The following is a 17,381-nucleotide window of genomic DNA, read 5'->3' on the forward strand; positions in this document are numbered from 1 at the left end:
AACAGAAGCCCCAGGTGTCAAGTAGCACAAACAACACTGTAACCGCTTGTTACTGGAGCTTCATGTTGGACGGTAAATGAGGAACAATGAACTCAGTTCAAGTTTCTTTTTAACCGTTAACTGCAAATCTCAGTTTTCCTCAGGACTGAACTCAGAATCAGATTAAAGAACTATTTTGGAGTTTAAATCTTATCTGGCTCCCTGTTGACAGAATACAACAGATTTGGAAGACACGGACATACAAATGGTTTGTTTGTTTCTTCTTTGTTAAATCGACTTGCGTTTTAAAAAGTAACCAAGGCAGTTTTATCTTCATCAAAATAGGAAGTGTGTGTCAAAACAGAAATCAGCAGCAAGGCAGCAAGTTTCAGTTAATTATCATTTTTATTTTCTTTAGAAAAAGAAACTATCACAACTTCATTTGGTTACTGTACAGTTTCTCTTCTCATAGTCACTCAGTCTGATAACAGGTTGTGATTTCATGCTGGAACACCAAACACCCTCCTACTAAACGCACACCACTAGTACAACACGACAGTATACGACTTTCTCTTTTTTTCCACGTTTGCATTTTACATCCTCTGATATTCAGGACTGAATCGCAATAGAAACCACTCCTATATTTTAAAAAAAAAAAGAAAGAAAAAAAAAGGAGAGAGTAGAAATCCCTGACCTTTTCACTTCAGTAACGCGGGACAAATGAAAGAACTCTTCGAGCGGTGTGGTCCGTACAACATGCACCTGACGTGTTTTTCTATGTGTGCGTCTGTGTGTGTATGTGTGTGTGTGCGTTTAGGACAGCACCATAATTCACGATAAATGTGTGTGTGAGTTTAAGAGGTTCCCAGCCCTACATGAGAGAAACGAGAGAGAGACCGTGGGGGGAGGAGAGAGAATCTAGGTCAGATTGTGGAGCATGCAGACCCCCTTCGCACAAGCGCTCGTATACGCATTCTCTCGCTCTCGGTGGACAGAACTCACATGCATGTTCATCCATACTCGGGACAGAGGACTGGAAGTGGAACACAGTTAATATAAGAATAAGGGATGTATCAAGTATGTCTCCCTGAGAAACACTTCTTTCTTCAGTACCATTAAAACCCTCCTTTGTCACTGGCACGGTCCTGTCGACACTTCTACACCACCCCCTGAAAGAAATAAAGAACTTGGCTCATATTGAACATACCGCCCTTCACTTTACCCCATGATCTTCCTCAGCTTCTTCCATTCGGATTAAATGCACCACTGCCAGCAATCGCAGCAGCCAATAAAAGGGCGTGGGCAGCTGACAAACTTTTACTTTCCAACGCTAACTTTCCATCCCACAGGTGTTCATGTGCAGTGACTTGCAGCTCTCCTCCTAAACATATATATCAGTTTAAGTCTGAAGTACCAAGTGTGATAGTGACACCTTTGTGACAGTCTGAGTGGAGCTACTGTCCTCCTCAACCCCGTCCACTTTTCACTCAAATGGCGGAGCTGGGGGGGTGGAAGAGGAGGGGAGGCTGCAAATAGGTTGTCCTATGCCCTCTTAACGTCTCTCACAGTAGCACCTCAGAGCTAAAGCACACACACATACTAATGTAACATACTGAGCTGACATGCCTGCACCAGGGAAAGTAGAAAAAGAGCGCCATTAGAAAAGACAAAGAAGTAGACAAGAAGAAGACTTATTGCTAAAAAAAAAAGTTTTCCTTATTCATCACAACATAATGCCAATCCCTCATTACCAACTGTGTGAAGGCCAATATTTATGTTGTACATGTGGGGGCTAACTGTCAGTGTGCGGGCCCAAACACTCGAGCTTGATTCTTTTGTTTCCTAATAAATTATGTCAGCTGAACAAATCTTTCCTCGCTAACCTGATAAGAGTAATCTCTGTAGCCCTTTTCAAGTTTCACTCATATAGACACATCCCAGGGAAGGGTGGCGTCCTCTGAGTGTTAAGAAAGAGTGTGAATTGAGGCAAGTGACAGTGCAGGTGTGCTTGAGTGTGTTTGACTGAAAACACAACACTCACGTGAGAACACATGCCGGTTAAAAACATTTGCTCCTTTACGAAGCTGTCCACTCACACAAGCAGGTTTTTAAAAAGCATCATCTAAATCAAACCTCATCAATGGCTGTTTATAGAAATTCTACAGCCGCTCAAGGAAATCCTCTGTATAAAAACTTTTTTTAGAGTGTTTCTTTAATTGTCTCTCTCTCGCTGTTCAGCTAATAATAAAAACCAGGAACTGGGGTGTCGACACCTCTCAGTAGAAAATGAATAAAAAGCAACCAAACAAGTTTTAAAACCTAGGCTCCACTTGCTCCTGAACTCTGACTCCTCCTGAGGAGTTCAGAGGAGGAGGAGGAGGAAGTGGAGGGAGAGGAGATTACAGGACTCTCTCTCCCTAAGAGACAAGTTTGGGTAGGACCGTGCGAAGAGGTATGCCCTCCCCAGAATCTCCCATCATGTTGCTCCTCAGTTTGTTGTTGGCAGCTGTGGTGCCTAAGCCAGGCCCTCCTTTGGCCAGGATAGAGGGGAAAGAGGTGCTGTGGTGCTCCGGGAGCCGTTTCACCGTGGCCCCTGGGCTCTTATCGGTCCCAGGCAGGGGCTTGGGTAGGCGGCGATACAGCCAAGGGTGTCTGAGGGCCTGGCTGGGGGTGAGCCGAGATGAAGGGTCCCAGTCCAAACACTTCTTTATGAAGTCAGAAAAGGTGGGATCCTCACAGCCCTTGAGTGCAGCGCTCCACTCCTTGCTACCTGGAGGACCTCTCATCTTCCCGCGGCGTGAGCGAGACCCCGTCAGCACAGTGGCCCCTGTGGGCAGGGTGTTGGCTCCACAGTAGCGAGGATGGCCCTTGGAGTTGATGAAGTTCTTTGCCCTTTTGGCCTGCTCCAGGACCTTCTGTGGAGGCATGCCCAGCAGCTCCATGACACAGGCCAGCTGGTCGCCCTCATCCTCACCAGGGAACAGGGGGTAACCAGTCAGCAGCTCAGCCAGTATGCAGCCGAAGCTCCACATGTCAATAGGAAGGCCATAACGTGAACCGAGGATCACCTCCGGAGCTCGATAGAAACGAGACTGGATGTAGGTGTACACCCGCTGGTGTTCAAAACAGCTGGAGCCAAAGTCAATCACCTGGACAGGAGAGGAGAGAATTGTATGACTGAACTTCACACGTACAAAACATATTATGGGGCTTGTACACAACGAATGTGCGAGGTGTCCTACCTTGATGCCGCTGCGTCCCTGCTGTTTGAGCAGGATGTTTTCTGGCTTGAGGTCACAGTGGATGATTCTGTGCCTGCTCAGGGCTTCCAGGCACTGCAGGATAGAGTGTGCAAACTTTCTGACCAGTGGCAGGCTGAAGCCCTGGAACTTGTTGCGTTTGATCAGCTCATACAGGTTCATGCTCAGCAGCTCAAAGGTCATGCAGATGTGGTTGCGGAAGGTGAAGTTTTCAAGCATGTGCACGACATTCATGGTGCCGTTACGATCCTGCTTGCGCAGGTGCTCCAGGATGCGGATCTCCTCCTGCGCCTGCCGGTGGAAGCGCTTCTCGTTGCGCACCATTTTCAGAGCCAAGTGCTGCTGCAGTTTATGGTCGTATACCTTCGCCACCTGGCCGAAGCTTCCTTTACCAATAATCTAAGGAAGGAAAGAAAAATAGAGATAAAAGCAGAGTTAACATATCGTTATTAGTTTTACATGCACTTAACTGTGATAGCCTACAATCACGCCTCTCACCTTGAGGAACTCGTAGCGGTACGCCAGGTGGTCATGGGGGACATGAATGTATCCGCCCTGTTCGTCATCATAACCACAGTTGTTGTTGCCTCCAGCTACAGCAGGCCTCTTCTTGGCATTGGGTCCCACAAAGTAGACATCTGAGTAGGAGTGGATCTCTGTGTGCTCCAAGGTGGTCAGCTGAGATCGGTACAGTCTCAGAGCCTGGTCAGGAGTGAGAGGTCCACACAGCTTCCCACTGTTCCCTCCATTCACAACACCATGTGAGCCCGAGGATTCACTGGAGCCCTTACTGGATTCAGTGCTGTGGAGAACAAGTATGACGGAAACGTGGTGATTAACAACTTTTGGGCCACAGAACTTGTTCTCAGAGATGTTGTAAGAAGACGCTCTCACCTGTCTACACTGCGCTCCTTGGACAGGCTGGAGACCGGGGTAGGTTTACTGGGCATCTGACCAGTGGTCCCACCGTTCTGAGTGGTTGCTGTGGTTATGGCGTTGATCTTTCGGTTGTTGGTGGAGTCTTCATACAGGTACTTGACCTTCAGCTGGCCACCTCGCACGGTCACCTGATCCCTCATTACAGTCTTGTTACTTACAACCTGATAAAGACAATGGTAGAAAAAAAAAGTCTTTAGAAAATCCATTGGTAAAAATGCCACTGAAGCTTACTCAGTGTGTGAACAAGGTGTGTATGTAGTACTTCTTTGAGTATAAGACATGTAGCCTTTTGTGTTGTATGAATGTATTCAATAGAATGGAGAGAGGGTACACATCACGGTCTATTTAATATAATAACACGTTTTTTTTAACTCATGAGGAGGGTGAAGTAAATGTGGAAAACATATCACCGTCTAGATGTATCTAATCACACATCACCACTACACACTGCTAACTGAGGTTGATGCTGGCCAAAATATCAACAGCTTACATCAGGGCAGTGAGCCACTAGCAGGGATGAGACTAGCAGGTGGTGAACCAGCAGAACTAGATCTAGAGCCGGTTAGGTAGGAAATTAAGAACAACAGGCCCACCCCCAAAATGTAACTCATGCAAAACGACCCACATCCCCTGCCTGCTTTCTTGCCCTTAATAATTATGTAAAAGGTTTGAGCAATCTTGGGCTCATCCTTGCAAAAACCTCTAAGTATGTAGAGTCAAGCGCTTCACTTCATGAACAAATTTTAATTTTTCACTTGGGGTTCAATGCCACTGCTTATAGCTAATTGGCCACCTTAACTAAAAGCCCTAACTAAAAGTCCACTTTTGCAGATCGGCACAAATTACTTCTGATTACACTTCTTTCTAAACTAAACAATCCATCTCTCAATGGGACGACCCATAAGGTTACAAGAGTTTCAGGAAATCTCTACAGAGTCTTGCTCTTGCCTGCCAACAACAGCTTCGTTTGAGCAACCCCAGGAATTCATTCCTCCTCACTCTCCGTCTCTCCCTCTCTTCTCTCGCTTACCAGCGGAAAGAACCCTCCACAAGATTATGGAGCACAAGGGAAATGACAGTCATTAAAGTTAGATTATACTCTTAAACTGCAGAAGCACTGTGGCTCTTAATAACTCAGCATGGCCTTCCTATATACAGACACAGTGAAGAGGCATATTTACAGTCTAGCTGTCTCTGTCGTATTTTAATGGCAGTGTGGCGAGGGGACATTTTCCCTGATGTTTTCTTTTCTCCCATTAGATTGCCCCACGGAGCTTCTGGCTTCAGCTCGTACACAAAGCTGCGCAGGTCAACGGCTGAAATCTTGTCAGCTGATAAAGACGACACAACTAGGAAATGTTCATTAAAAGTAGGTGTTGACAAGTTGCACTGAAAGAGGACACAGCTCAGAGCGTGTTTGTGTTGTTAGTTTGAGTCCTAAAATAGAAGGAGTGCAGGATGGGTTTCCATACATGTAACCATATAGTCTTCACTTATTACAACAGCCCTGCTGCTGACCCAGGGTCTCATGCAGCTGTTGTCCCAAAGCTGGACTGTAAACCCACTGAATGTCATTGATTGAGCCCCTTTACCCACACACAGACACAAATGCGGGCATAAAAATTTTTTAAAAATTTTTTAAAAATCAAAGCTTCCTAGATGTGGAGCAACAACTGTGATGGATTATTGAGTGACTGGGCAGGGGGCGTGGTTAGAAAAAAAAACAATGAAAAAGGTGACTGATAATGGAAATGAAAACCGTTCAGTTTGAATCTTCTTAACCACCAGGTAATAATGAGGGTGGAGAGTCCTCTGTGAGCAAATCTGCATGGTGCAACAGATGGAGAGGAGCTAATCTCTTTGCTGTCAGAAGAACATATACTTCACTACAGCACACATTCAGAGTTGTACAACTCAACACATGATCATGCATGCATGGATATAAGCTGGGTCACAACTAAATCAATGTCTCTGGTAATGTTGAGGAGAACTTTCCACTCTGACTTGTTAATGCTGTCTTATGACACGCATCTAATTGCTATTACAACTTATTTTATCAGTTTGTCCCTTCCTGTAACAGAGAACAGCGATGACCTCAGTTTATTACTTTAATCGGGCACAAAGCAAGCTGCAGAACAAGCTGAACTGGGGCGACCACGTTCAACAGAAGATATTACCTCTGCGAGCATGACAGAAAATACAAAGTGAAAAGGGACAAGACTAGAATAGAAAACTAGGCCTAACCTCTGTGCAAGCCCACTGATGGCAGATTACAATGAGACTGGGGAAGGGGAGGAAGGGAGGGGGGAGAATGTTGATTGGCAATTTTGTTTGTGGGTCACATTTTCAAGCCCAATAAATCTTTTCAATATATCAAACCGGCCTTTTTCCCCTCTGCTGGTGGAGTGTCATTGTCTGTGTGTGCGCATTTTCTGCCAAAGGGGCTTTTCAGAGAGGGAAACGTGGCAGAAAGGTACCTCACCAGGGCTGCCGCTCTTTTAAATGTTGATAAATCCATTCAACCTTAAAACGAATAACATGAAAATAAAAAAAATGCTCATCACAAGATGTTACCGGATCTCAAAGTAACGTCCTAACCATGAACATCTTGTCTGACTACAGTCTAAAATGCTATTCACATAATATGAAAGTAATAAGGCAGCAGTTACATGATCAGGAATTGCAATTCATAATGGTATCTGGGTCAATCAAGTGAAGCCTATGACCAGTATGTCATCACTGGTATTCCCGTAAATGTGCATGACTACACACAGACCTGCAGTTGAAAGAGGTGTGTGACTGGTTCCTCTGACGCATCATTTATCCGAGCGGATGAGTTTAAATGGGTTAATCGTGTATCAAGCAAATAAAGACTATACCATACGTCAATATACTGCACATCATGTTAACTGTATGTAAAGGCTGGTGACACAAATTTCTCAAATCTCCTCCAGCAGTCAATGAATATTACTCACGTGACCCCACGTTATTCTTACAGAGGGGCATAAAACTTGACAGAATTACAAAGGTTGGAGATAACAGAGAAGCTACCCACTCTGCCACAATAGGCCGAGGGCAAGAGGGAGGGGTGCAGATGTGATGAATGGGAACAAGGCTGTGAGGGGAATCTCTCTCTCTCTCTCTCTGAGGAACAGGATGTCTGGAGACAGAGTGTGCTTCAGCACAGGAAGTACAGCTTTACTGGCTCTGTACACGCACATGTGTGTGTGTGTGTGTTTGTTTGTGTGTATACTTACTGTGTGTTTGGGCATGGGGGGCAGGCCTGACGGACTATTTGTATCTGCTTCGTCTTTAAGAATGTGGTCCGTCCTCATGTATGAGTCATACAGGCCGTCACCATGTCGTGCTGAAAGAGACAAAGATAGGCAAGGTATATCAGTGTGATACTGTGGTATCATCAAATCTGTGACAGAGACGTGCTCAGGGATAAAAGCTGAGGATGATGGCTAACGAATGCAATCTACTCTGCGAAGAGGCGCACAATCGCTTGTTTGTTCAGTCCAGGTAGAGTCCCATTGATTATTTCATCAATCAACCTACTGCTGATTCTCTTGAGACTGACACAGTCTGGTATGATCCAGTCTCAGCTGGACTGCCCCACAACACTGGGCTCTGTTGCCCAGTGGGGATGCACATCGATATACACATTTACTATGAAGAGGCCATTATTAGCAGATACATCTGTTATGTCTATTGTGTCCAAGACATTGTATCCGAGGCCAGAGCTCCAACCTGACCAGCTTAGACAGGGCTTAGGGCTGCAGATCGCTAGCGCTGCAAGTGGTATTATTGGCCTAATAGGGGCAGCAGATGCCCCTGTGACGACAGCATCTTTCCACCTGCCCATCTGTCCATTCAGGCCGAGTCATGTCGTGCGCACACCAGGTGTGCTCAGAAATAGCGCTCATGTGGAAGGATGCGGGTGCGTGTCATTCAATAGTGCTGCGTGTGGGTGCTCACCTCCATGGCATCGGGCCAAACACCTAATGTGAGATGACATGGAGAGTAGATGGACGAGGGGGGCATTTGGGACTGTGGGGGGAGCCCAGTTACTCAAATGACAACCCTCCATCGGCCGGCTGTTCTGTTCATTTGCTCTAACCCACTAGTTGCTACTTCAATAGAAGTAAGCTGCCAGTATTAATCTCCGATAGCCTGTTAGCATAAGCCATTTAGAGAGCCATTGTGTTGGGTTAGCTCATTAGCAAAAGCCCAAAACTGTGGCAGGTTTGGTGTTCCCTCCGATTAGCCTCTGGGAGTGTTGTAACCATGAGCAGGTGCGTCAGAGCCCGTGTCCCCAGCTCGTCAACACAGCAGCGCCGGGACAGATTAGACCTGCTGCCTGGAAACAGGATGCATTAGACCTGCACAGCCCAGCAAACAGAGGCATTAGGGCTCCACACACACGCACTCAATACTACCAAGCACAGACCCCCATTAGCCCTCTGCAAACTCCTAATGACTCAGTGGGGGCTCTGCACTCTCTGTACTCTTCGTGGAAAGCTTTCCTGCAGAGGAAAGAAATTAAACAGCGCCCCAAACTTGTGTGTAACTAAACATCCAGCTGGAGTTCAGCTCTCCACGGCAGAGGGGAGAGAACAAGGTTCAAGCAAACAGACAGACATGAGATCATGTGTCATAAAACGTGTGAGGAGGGGGGTGAAGTCACAGCTCTTTGCCCTCCTCTTCCTGATGTACACCACAGGGTGTATTTGACAAAGGCTTTGAGAGAGCAACTCAAACTTTTCATGTACTTTTCTTGCTAGTTAACCCCAACACACAACACAGACGCAAACTAAGATGAGGTCAGCACCAGCTCAGACAAAAGACAACAACATTACACGGTACAAATTCCAACATTAATGGTCATTATTAGCTGACATGCCTTTGATTGCTTATCAATCTTTGATAAGGAGATTAACGCGTACAAGGAAGACATAAAAAAACAAAAAACACAGCTTCCTGGATCTTGTTCCAAAACAAGCACGAACTCAAGGCTCGTGATGGAAATGAGTTGCAGAGCAAAAGAAAACAAGTTGACAAAACCACAGCGACGAGACACCTGTGTGCTGTCCGACGTGACATTTAAACCAGGCCAGGACACAATGTGTCAATACAAGCCATTTCACTCGCAAGAACATTTTATGTTAGTGTCAAGAGCTCCGAGAGGATGAAACTAAAAGGCACAAGCAAATGGGTGCTACGGGGGGTAACTTGAGTTTCACTTCAACGACTCATTTGCATTTGACAAAAAGCGAGACACAAAGTTAGCGACACTTTTTGTTGTGGTTACCTGTTGCTATTGGGCCCTCTGGTTTTCTGCTTATTATCATCATGGTTGTAATTAAAATGTGATGCCAGCATCCGAAGTGGGGAAAAAGGTGTACAAAAACAAAACAAACAAAAAACAAGAGATTCAAACTTGAGTCACGTTGCAAAACTTAGATAACAGCATTTACAACTTCGCCGTGCAACGTCAGCTAAAAAAAAAAACAAAACAACAAAAGAGTCCGAGCAGCCTTGAGTTGTGGTTTCGGTTCAACAAACTCAAGCTACTTTCTCCTCGGCTTTGACTGTAATTTATCCTCGCTTTATTAAAACCACGGGGTTTTGTGTGCTCGGTGTGCTGCTCACACGCTCGCCCCGGCTAACATTAGCCTTGGCTGCAGTTTGAAAAACCTGAGCAGGCGGTGGGGGGTCGTCTCCCTCGGTTTAGCTAGCCAGCTAGCTCGAACAGCCACAAAAACACCCGTCCGCCGGAGAGCCGCTCCCTCTGTTAAAAATAGTTTGAGTCCAAATATTACAGCTTGGTGGTCTGAGCCGTGTGCCCCTCGCCTTTCTCTGTCGGTTCAGTGAGTCGATCCAGAGCACCATTCCCGTGCTTATTCCCGGCTAGCTGACTTTGTAGTTAGCAAACAGCGATGCGAGCACTCGTCGAACCCCCAGGATTTCGCCCTCCTTCGGGACAGCTTGGGGCTGCTTCGCTCGTCTTCGGGGGGGACGGCTAGCCTGAACAGGCTAGCTCGCTAGCTGAGGTCCCATGTTGAATGCACAGACAGTCGGTGCATCGTGTTCGCAGCAGAGCTTCACCTGTACTCAGCGGAATAAAGCAGCAGCGTTTAATCCGTCTTCTCCGCGGTACGAGTATCTTATTCGACGCAGCTGTGTGTTGTTGCTAAGGGCGTCTTCACTGAGGCTGGAGTCAGCAGCGGGCGAGGGAGGGAGGGAGGGAGGGCGGGATGGGGGCGGAGCTTAGCGAGCATCCAGACCAGACACACAGGCAGCGGGCAGCAGGCAGGAGGGCGCCCCGCAGCGTCCAGCTGGAGCTCTGCATGGGAGCCACAGTCGATGTGCTCAAGCGACACACTGTAAATCTCATTTCAGCGGTGTCAAGAAGCACTCAAAGGCCACAAGAAGTGAAGGTGTTGAGTAAAAGTATGACTCTTGTTACAATGAAGGTCACACATACAAATACTGCTTGTGAAAAAGTCTTTAAGGATGTGATATTCAATGTTTATGTATGTCAAAATCAGTGTTCTGTTTGTTTGTTTGTTTGTTTGTTTATCCAGTTGAAGATAAATTAATTTGGAAAATGCTGCCTCTGATGCAGCTTGCAATCTGCAAAGTTACTAATAGCTGAAGTTATCAGATGAGTGGAGTGGAGTGGAAATGAAGTGCCAGACAGTGGAAATATATAAGTAAATAAATGAAAGTACCTCAAATGTACTTAAAATCAGTAAAGACTGTGAAGTCATGTTTGAATAAAAGTAAAGAATCGTGTTAAAATATTATTTTGGTTAGTTACCAACATGAATGGTATCTGAGTAATAGTCTTAAAGTATCTGATATCAACTAACAAAAGTAGTTTTCTGGCAATACATGTACTTAAATATCATAAGTAAAAGAAATATTATGCATATATTTACATGTATACTCTGAATACTATGGATCAATCGATAATCAGCCTGGACGATTATTGGTTTATTTATCCGCGTGCCAATCAAATAAATGGATATGAAATGTACTACTAAGTTATCAAATGCATGCAGTGGGGTTAAAAGTACAACATTTTTGCCTCCAAAATGGAATGGAATGGAAGATTAAAGTAGAAGAAAAGTGTGAGCTATGTTCCAGGTTATTAAAAGTCTTCCTGACCATCAACTCAATAAAAGCCATTTCTCAGCAGTAATAAATGATCACATCCTCATTGATGTAGGCCTGTGTTAGTATACCATAAAATATGTAGTTATAAATCTTCATGAATCATCAACGCAGGGAAATAAACATCGGGCCTGCAGATGTAAATGAGGGAAATTATAAAAGGGTTCCAGGTCGCAAGTTGTAAATGTTGATAATTTGTCTGTCCACGTGCTCAGGGGTCAAACAATGCATTAGAAGAGTCGTCCTAGTGAATTAAAGTCTAAGTAGTTTATGAGTGGCTTAAAGCCGTTCTGTAAAACATTAGTGAATTATTTATCAACCATTAATGAGGAAAAGAGACCAAGATGCTCCTGCACTGCACCTGTTAACATGGCCACACAGATTTGGGCAAGAGATGTGTCTTCTGTTTAATTTTACTGAAAGACAAACAGGGCGTAGGTACACACATCCCAACAAAACCTCTGCAGGTGCTCAGTCACAGAGTGAGCTAAAGGCGGGAATTGTCATTTTATTGATGATTGATGGTTTCATTTGTCAGTTCTTTCCGTGCAAAAGTACAAAAGATGAACTAGGCATGATTTCTCAGAGGTAGTTGGTGGTTTTGGACTGCTGGTCATACCTTGTGAGACATTAGCTCTGCCTTTGGGTGATTGTGATCGGCAATTTGCAAAATGTCTGGCATTTTATTGACTGAACAACACACTGATAAATGATGAGCAGGTGAAATCTGCCTATCCCCAGGCCAGCGCAGTGCTGTTGGTCATTCACTTTGCATACCCCGTGAGGAAAGCTGACCTGGTAGACTGAAACTGGAGACGGTATGGAGAGATCTATACAGGGCTGGATATAGTTAGGGGCAGGGCAGAGGACAGACGGAGTGAGAAGAGGAACAGGCTAAATTCAGACAGTGATACATGCTGGCCAGAGGGTGAGGCTAATCTTAGCTCTTTCTCAGAGGTGAGAAGAGGGGTCTGTCTATATTTGCTGCCATAAATAAGCATACTGACACAGTTTCAGATGGCCCTCTGGGCCACGGCCAGCCTTTAACGCCAGCTCGGCCACGCTGAGTATTCTTAGATGGTGGTGTATAGAGAGAGTAGGGTGACAATGCCTATAAACCGATCTGCTCATTGCACTTTCCTCTCAAAAGGGTTCAAGGTGTAAGTGTGTGTCTAATCACAGCCAGTGAATTTACACCCACTGCAAGAGATGGGACCAGGTGCAGCGCTACCTATAGGTCCATGTGGGGGGTCGGGAGTTTGGGCTGTATTTGGTCTGAGAGTCTCTGACGGACACTGACACCTGTGGGTTTATTGGCCTGACACTTTATTTTGAATGCCCTCTGAAAGCAGAATCAGCCTGAAAACAACCGTATCAGGGAAAAGTGTTGTGTAAAAGTGTGTCACCGCAGCACGGTTTCTGGTGTTGATGAGCATATCACAGCATATCAAAACACCATCTCACACACCTGCATCTGTGCTTACCCACACACAGCTTACACGCTGCATGCACTTGCACTGAAGATGACACGTTGCCACCTGCTGGTGATGTGAAAGCAATGCAAGCTCTTTGTACCTGTGTCACGTCCGGACAACACATTCTGTTCAAGTCATCGACGCACCAAATGGTGCACATCTGACTATCCCCAACAAATCCCAGAACCACTAAAATATTGAATTAACCATCTATATTATGACAATGATGTGCACATAAAAGCAGCAGTAACTGCAAAGCATTAATTCCTTTGGAGCAATCCTAGCGTATTCTGTCAGTTCGTTGTCTAGCTAAAAGAAACTTCTGTGGTACAGACCAACATGGAGAAGTGCATTTAGTGCAGGTTCTCTTTCTCTTTTGTAACTGTTAACAGTAACGGAGAGGCATCTCTTCCCCTCTGTGGTTTAAAACTTCCAGAGAAATATAATATATATATATATGTGTGTGTAATGTGATTAAAGGAGACTTATTGTGCCTTTTTGTTTTCTTCCTCTCCTTCAGCTTGTAAAAGTTATTGTGCATGTAAAAGGTCTTGAAATTTAAAAAGCCAAAAGTCCAACAGGAGCTTCTGTCTCCTACACAACCAACACCTGGTCAGCAGCCCTGCCTTTATATCTATGATGTTACATTTTTGCATAATTTATGCCTATAGCCACAGTAGAAGTGAGGCTAACAGGAAGCTGAAAACAAAAATAAATAACACACACAATATGAGACAACCTAAATGCAGAAGAGATAAAACCTGTTCCTGCACGCCTTCAGTGAAACTCAGTTGAGGCCGGAGACATAAAAACATTTCAGTAAAGGGGATGACCTTTTTATTTCATTTTGTTATTCTGTACAGTTCTACTGCTATATTTATACACACTTCTTCAATTAAAACAAATAAACTGCAAAAAAGCATCAAGTCTCAACATCCTCAACATTATATCATATGAATGAGGTGGACCATGAAATAAATAACACGCATTTCACACATACACACACACACACACACAAACCCACTCACACACACAGAGGGTTTGTTGGAAAGACAAATGTGTCAAAAGTTAAGGGGAAAAAAGAAAAGTTACATATACAGCACCACCCGAGAAACACAGATTTGCACACTATGCAAAAGAATCCTGACATACACTCTCAGGCACCTGCGTGCTTACTCACACCTTACATTGAAACACAGGGGCACATGAAACAAAAGGCACTGCCAGCAGGAACAGCCTGGGTTTTGGGTGGCGGTGTTAAAAAAACAAAGTAGGTTTTGGGTTTAATGAGAAGCATGTGCTTATGGACAAGGGGCCTCATTTATCAGTATTTATGTCATACCAAATAAAATGTGTGTGTGGAAGATGTTGACAGTAAATGCTTTGGTTAAAATGCGCTCATTTTATGATGCATGCACGCCAAATATCTTCTCCGAAACAACCCCATTTTGCAGTTTTAATGAACTATGTTACATGTGCAGTCACTGCATGTTTTAATACTGAACACGTGAGGCCCGATGAGGGAGAGCTGATGACACACTCAGTATGAAACACTACTCATATCATCCTCACAGTCCTAGATGAGCGCGCGCGCACACACACACAGACACACACGCATTAACCAGTAGGAATGATACCAAAAGAATATTCATATTCATCAGAATAACAACAAAGTTAAACTTTGTCACTCTTTTTCCAGTGTCTACATAATACATATGCATGGCAAACACATCATTGGTACATCATAGCCATTATCATGAATTTTCATATATATGTTTTATGACTTTTTTTATGGGTGGAAAGTTGAAGGGGGGATAAAAGAGCCATTCAGTGACCTGCATCTACATGTGCAAAAACAGAAGCTGCTCATTTTTTTAATCTTTATTTTTACATACATCACTTTCAGATCCCTTTAAAGTCCTCTCAATATATCTGTCCCTCTAAGCTTTGGTTGAAAAACCCTCTCACATTCAAACACAGCCCATATATGATCACAGCGGTCTTCACAATAAAGTGTAAAGTCTGTAAAGGTATATGGATTGTCTAACTCAGTGGGCTTCTTCTGCAAGTACAGTCCATGCAAGGGAGGGAGGATGAAATCACAGCTCACATTTGAGAAGAAGTAAGGTTTGGTAACTGGGTCAGATTGAACTTTCTGTCTGTGAGAGCAGATGTTGGAAAAGGAAAGCTCAGATGTCATGGTGTAAAGATGGGATTCTGTTTGTTTCCTCCTTTAGGTTTTTTTTTTGTTTGTTATATCTCTGCTCAACACGTGCTCCCTGAGAGAAATCAGAGAATGGATCTCGCTTTCTTATCTTTTCCTTTTCTTCTGGTTTTAGCATCTGAAGCAAAAACACAGCCTTCTGCCTCCAACCCCGAACTCTTCCATCATAAAATCCACACATCTTGTATTCCAACAGAAAATAACGTAATACATCTGGTGATAACCTTACACATCAATTCCAAGAAAAAAAAAGAGTGTGATTGTCCATCCATCCCAAAGGGATGCCAAGAAAAGTAACCATGCCTTCTGTTTTACTTCTAACTCTATGTGCAGGGGAGATGAGCTGAGAGAGACTCATGCATAAGTAACACTTGCAGTAGCAGCAGCAGCAGTAGCAGAAGAAGAAGGAATCTTTAAAAACACCATTGGTTAATATCAGTCCAAAGATTTCAAGTCAGAGTTTCAGATCTTGCTGTGATCTTTCTTTCTGTGTGTGTGTCCATGGCAACGAAAACACTATTTTCCCAATCAGCTAGCAGACCACACACGCTGGAGCCAATCACGTCGCTTTCAAAACCCCTGATTCTCTCCTCAGGGAGTGGATGTGTGGAGGGTGGTTGTGGAGGGTGGGCGGGGCTTGTATGTGTCCTGAGAAAGGGTATGCATCTGTGTCTGGGGGTACTGTATGTTTGGGTATACGTGTGGTAGGTGGAGACAAGCTCAGCTCCCGCTCCAGTCTCTGATTAGATCACGGGTCTTGATGGGGTCGAAGGGGTCAGTCTCCCCCTGGGTTGAGGTTGTAAGGTAATAGGTGAGGGGGGTCAGGGGTCATGTTGTTGTATAGCCCGTTGGAGTTTCTGTCGGTACATGGTGTATTTATGCTCCACTGCCCGGACACGCTCCGCCTCCTCTTTTTCCAGGATTACCAGGAAGTTTTGTAGCTCGGGGACAGAGAATGCATGCCACTGTCAGAGAAGAGTGAAAAACAGATTAGTATTTTTACTGCTATCCTTCTATCTATCAAAAAGAAGGATACAGCCTGTATAATTCACATTTCATGGCAAATAAAGCATGTAAACATTTAATTGTGTAACAAGGGTACAACTGGAATTAGTTCCCAAGTCAAATGACACGGCTGTAGTCACGGCTGTTTATTCAGCTCTAGCTTCAATTGGCTATGATTGAAACATGCAAACGTGTGGACACTCCAGTGTCGCCAGTCCACAGGAGCACGACTCGTTGCCTCTGGAAAATTCTGAAAAACTATTGTGTGTGTTTTTGAGTTTAAATGAAGATAGATTCAGCAGCTACATGGCTCATCTCTACATGAAATGTCTCCAGAAACACATTTTAGTGAGCTGCTGTCATAAGTGAAAAGATATGAGCCATCACACGTTCACAACACACTATTGTTTCCTATATCCTGTTTGTGTGACACTGAACGTGGCACACTTCTACTGACAGATGATGTATATTCTCACCTCCACCTCTCCAGTCTCATTTTCCTTGAGGACAAAGCTGAGGTGGTCGGGGTCAGGCCCTGCTATCAACCTCAGCAGAAGAGGTCGCTCACACAGAGGAAGTTTCTGGAACAAATCTGGAATCAACAAAGCACAAAGAAACATTTAATTAAATGTTGTCTATTACATATGTACTCTGCAAATTAACTCATAAGGAAGGATTTTATCCTCACCCTGTCCGTCACGGTGCGTCTGCCTGTACAACGCAAACTTGCGGGGATTGTCCAACACCATGAACTTCTTCAGCAAGCCCTGGATGACCTCTCTGGTGGTGGTCAGAGAGCTGATGTGGAGCTGCTTCACACAGTCGCATGGTAGGTAGAACGACGTTCTCTTTTCGCTTGGCGCACAGTCTGTCACTGCCTGGCCCTCTGACGGTGCCTGGTTGTGGCTTCCCGTTGGCCTGGACGCTCCCTCTGAGCCCACAGCCTCTACAGCGGGGACTGTGACTGGTCGACTGAGCCTCAGGTGGACCTTAATGAAGCCTGTGTAGGATCCATCTGTAGCCTATGTCACAGGAAAAGATGGAGACAGTAAGAGAGTGGAGACACATTTTCAGCCCTGTGGTGGTTGCAATGACCCAAACAGAACTGATGTGTAAACACAGTGATGGGTGCCGGTTCAGGCCTGTGAGAGCTGACCAATCAGAGCAGAATGACCATTTCGGGAGAGAGACAGGAGCTAAAACTGAGCATTCAGACTCAGGGTGAATAGAGGTGCTGCAGCAATGGACAGTATGAGAAAAATAAAGTTTTTTTGAACATTAAAGCACGTAAACATGTTCTAGTACCAGACACCCAAA

General features: G+C 44.8%; 2 protein-coding genes across 9 annotated transcripts in view; both read right to left on the reverse strand.

The window, feature by feature from the left end:
* Window positions 1-365: 365 nt before the first annotated feature.
* Window positions 366-10,447, reverse strand: dyrk3 (dual specificity tyrosine phosphorylation regulated kinase 3). 6 transcript variants are annotated; one of them, XM_037101213.1, is made up of 7 exons: window positions 10,035-10,434; window positions 9,493-9,518; window positions 7,436-7,545; window positions 4,134-4,339; window positions 3,738-4,041; window positions 3,222-3,638; window positions 366-3,128 (listed from the first exon to the last, which is right to left on the reverse strand). In XM_037101213.1, exons 3-7 carry the CDS (start codon window positions 7,511-7,513, stop codon window positions 2,397-2,399), a joined length of 1,737 nt encoding a protein of 578 aa, XP_036957108.1. In that variant the 5' UTR covers window positions 7,514-7,545; window positions 9,493-9,518; window positions 10,035-10,434; the 3' UTR covers window positions 366-2,396. The 6 variants fall into 6 exon arrangements, with proteins under 6 accessions (XP_036957108.1, XP_036957112.1, XP_036957113.1 ...); XM_037101217.1 differs by having other exon boundaries at window positions 9,493-9,521; window positions 10,290-10,407; XM_037101218.1 differs by having other exon boundaries at window positions 10,290-10,390.
* A 3,198-nt stretch (window positions 10,448-13,645) lies between these two features.
* rassf5 (Ras association domain family member 5) overlaps window positions 13,646-17,381 on the reverse strand; it is a 31,010-nt gene continuing 27,274 nt past the window's right edge. For all 3 annotated transcript variants that reach the window (XM_037101743.1, XM_037101745.1, XM_037101744.1), the window contains 3 exons: window positions 16,753-17,086; window positions 16,541-16,656; window positions 13,646-16,024 (listed from right to left, as the gene is read on the reverse strand). In XM_037101743.1, coding sequence (XP_036957638.1) covers window positions 15,881-16,024; window positions 16,541-16,656; window positions 16,753-17,086 — 594 coding nt within the window. In that variant the 3' untranslated portion in view covers window positions 13,646-15,880. The remainder of the gene's footprint in view (window positions 16,025-16,540; window positions 16,657-16,752; window positions 17,087-17,381) is intronic.

Source organism: Acanthopagrus latus, chromosome 6 (genome assembly GCF_904848185.1).
Source record: "Acanthopagrus latus isolate v.2019 chromosome 6, fAcaLat1.1, whole genome shotgun sequence".
Classification (NCBI taxonomy): Eukaryota; Metazoa; Chordata; class Actinopteri; order Spariformes; family Sparidae; genus Acanthopagrus; species Acanthopagrus latus.

Coding starts and splice junctions, on each gene's coding strand:
- dyrk3 (XM_037101212.1), bottom strand. CDS start 9,535: ATGATGATAATAAGCAGAAAACCAGAGGGCCCAATAGCAACAG. Junction 3,639..3,737: donor ACCGCTACGAGTTCCTCAAG/GTGAGAGGCGTG, acceptor TTCCTTCCTTAG/ATTATTGGTAAAGGAAGCTT. Junction 3,129..3,221: donor AGGGACGCAGCGGCATCAAG/GTAGGACACCTC, acceptor TCTCCTGTCCAG/GTGATTGACTTTGGCTCCAG.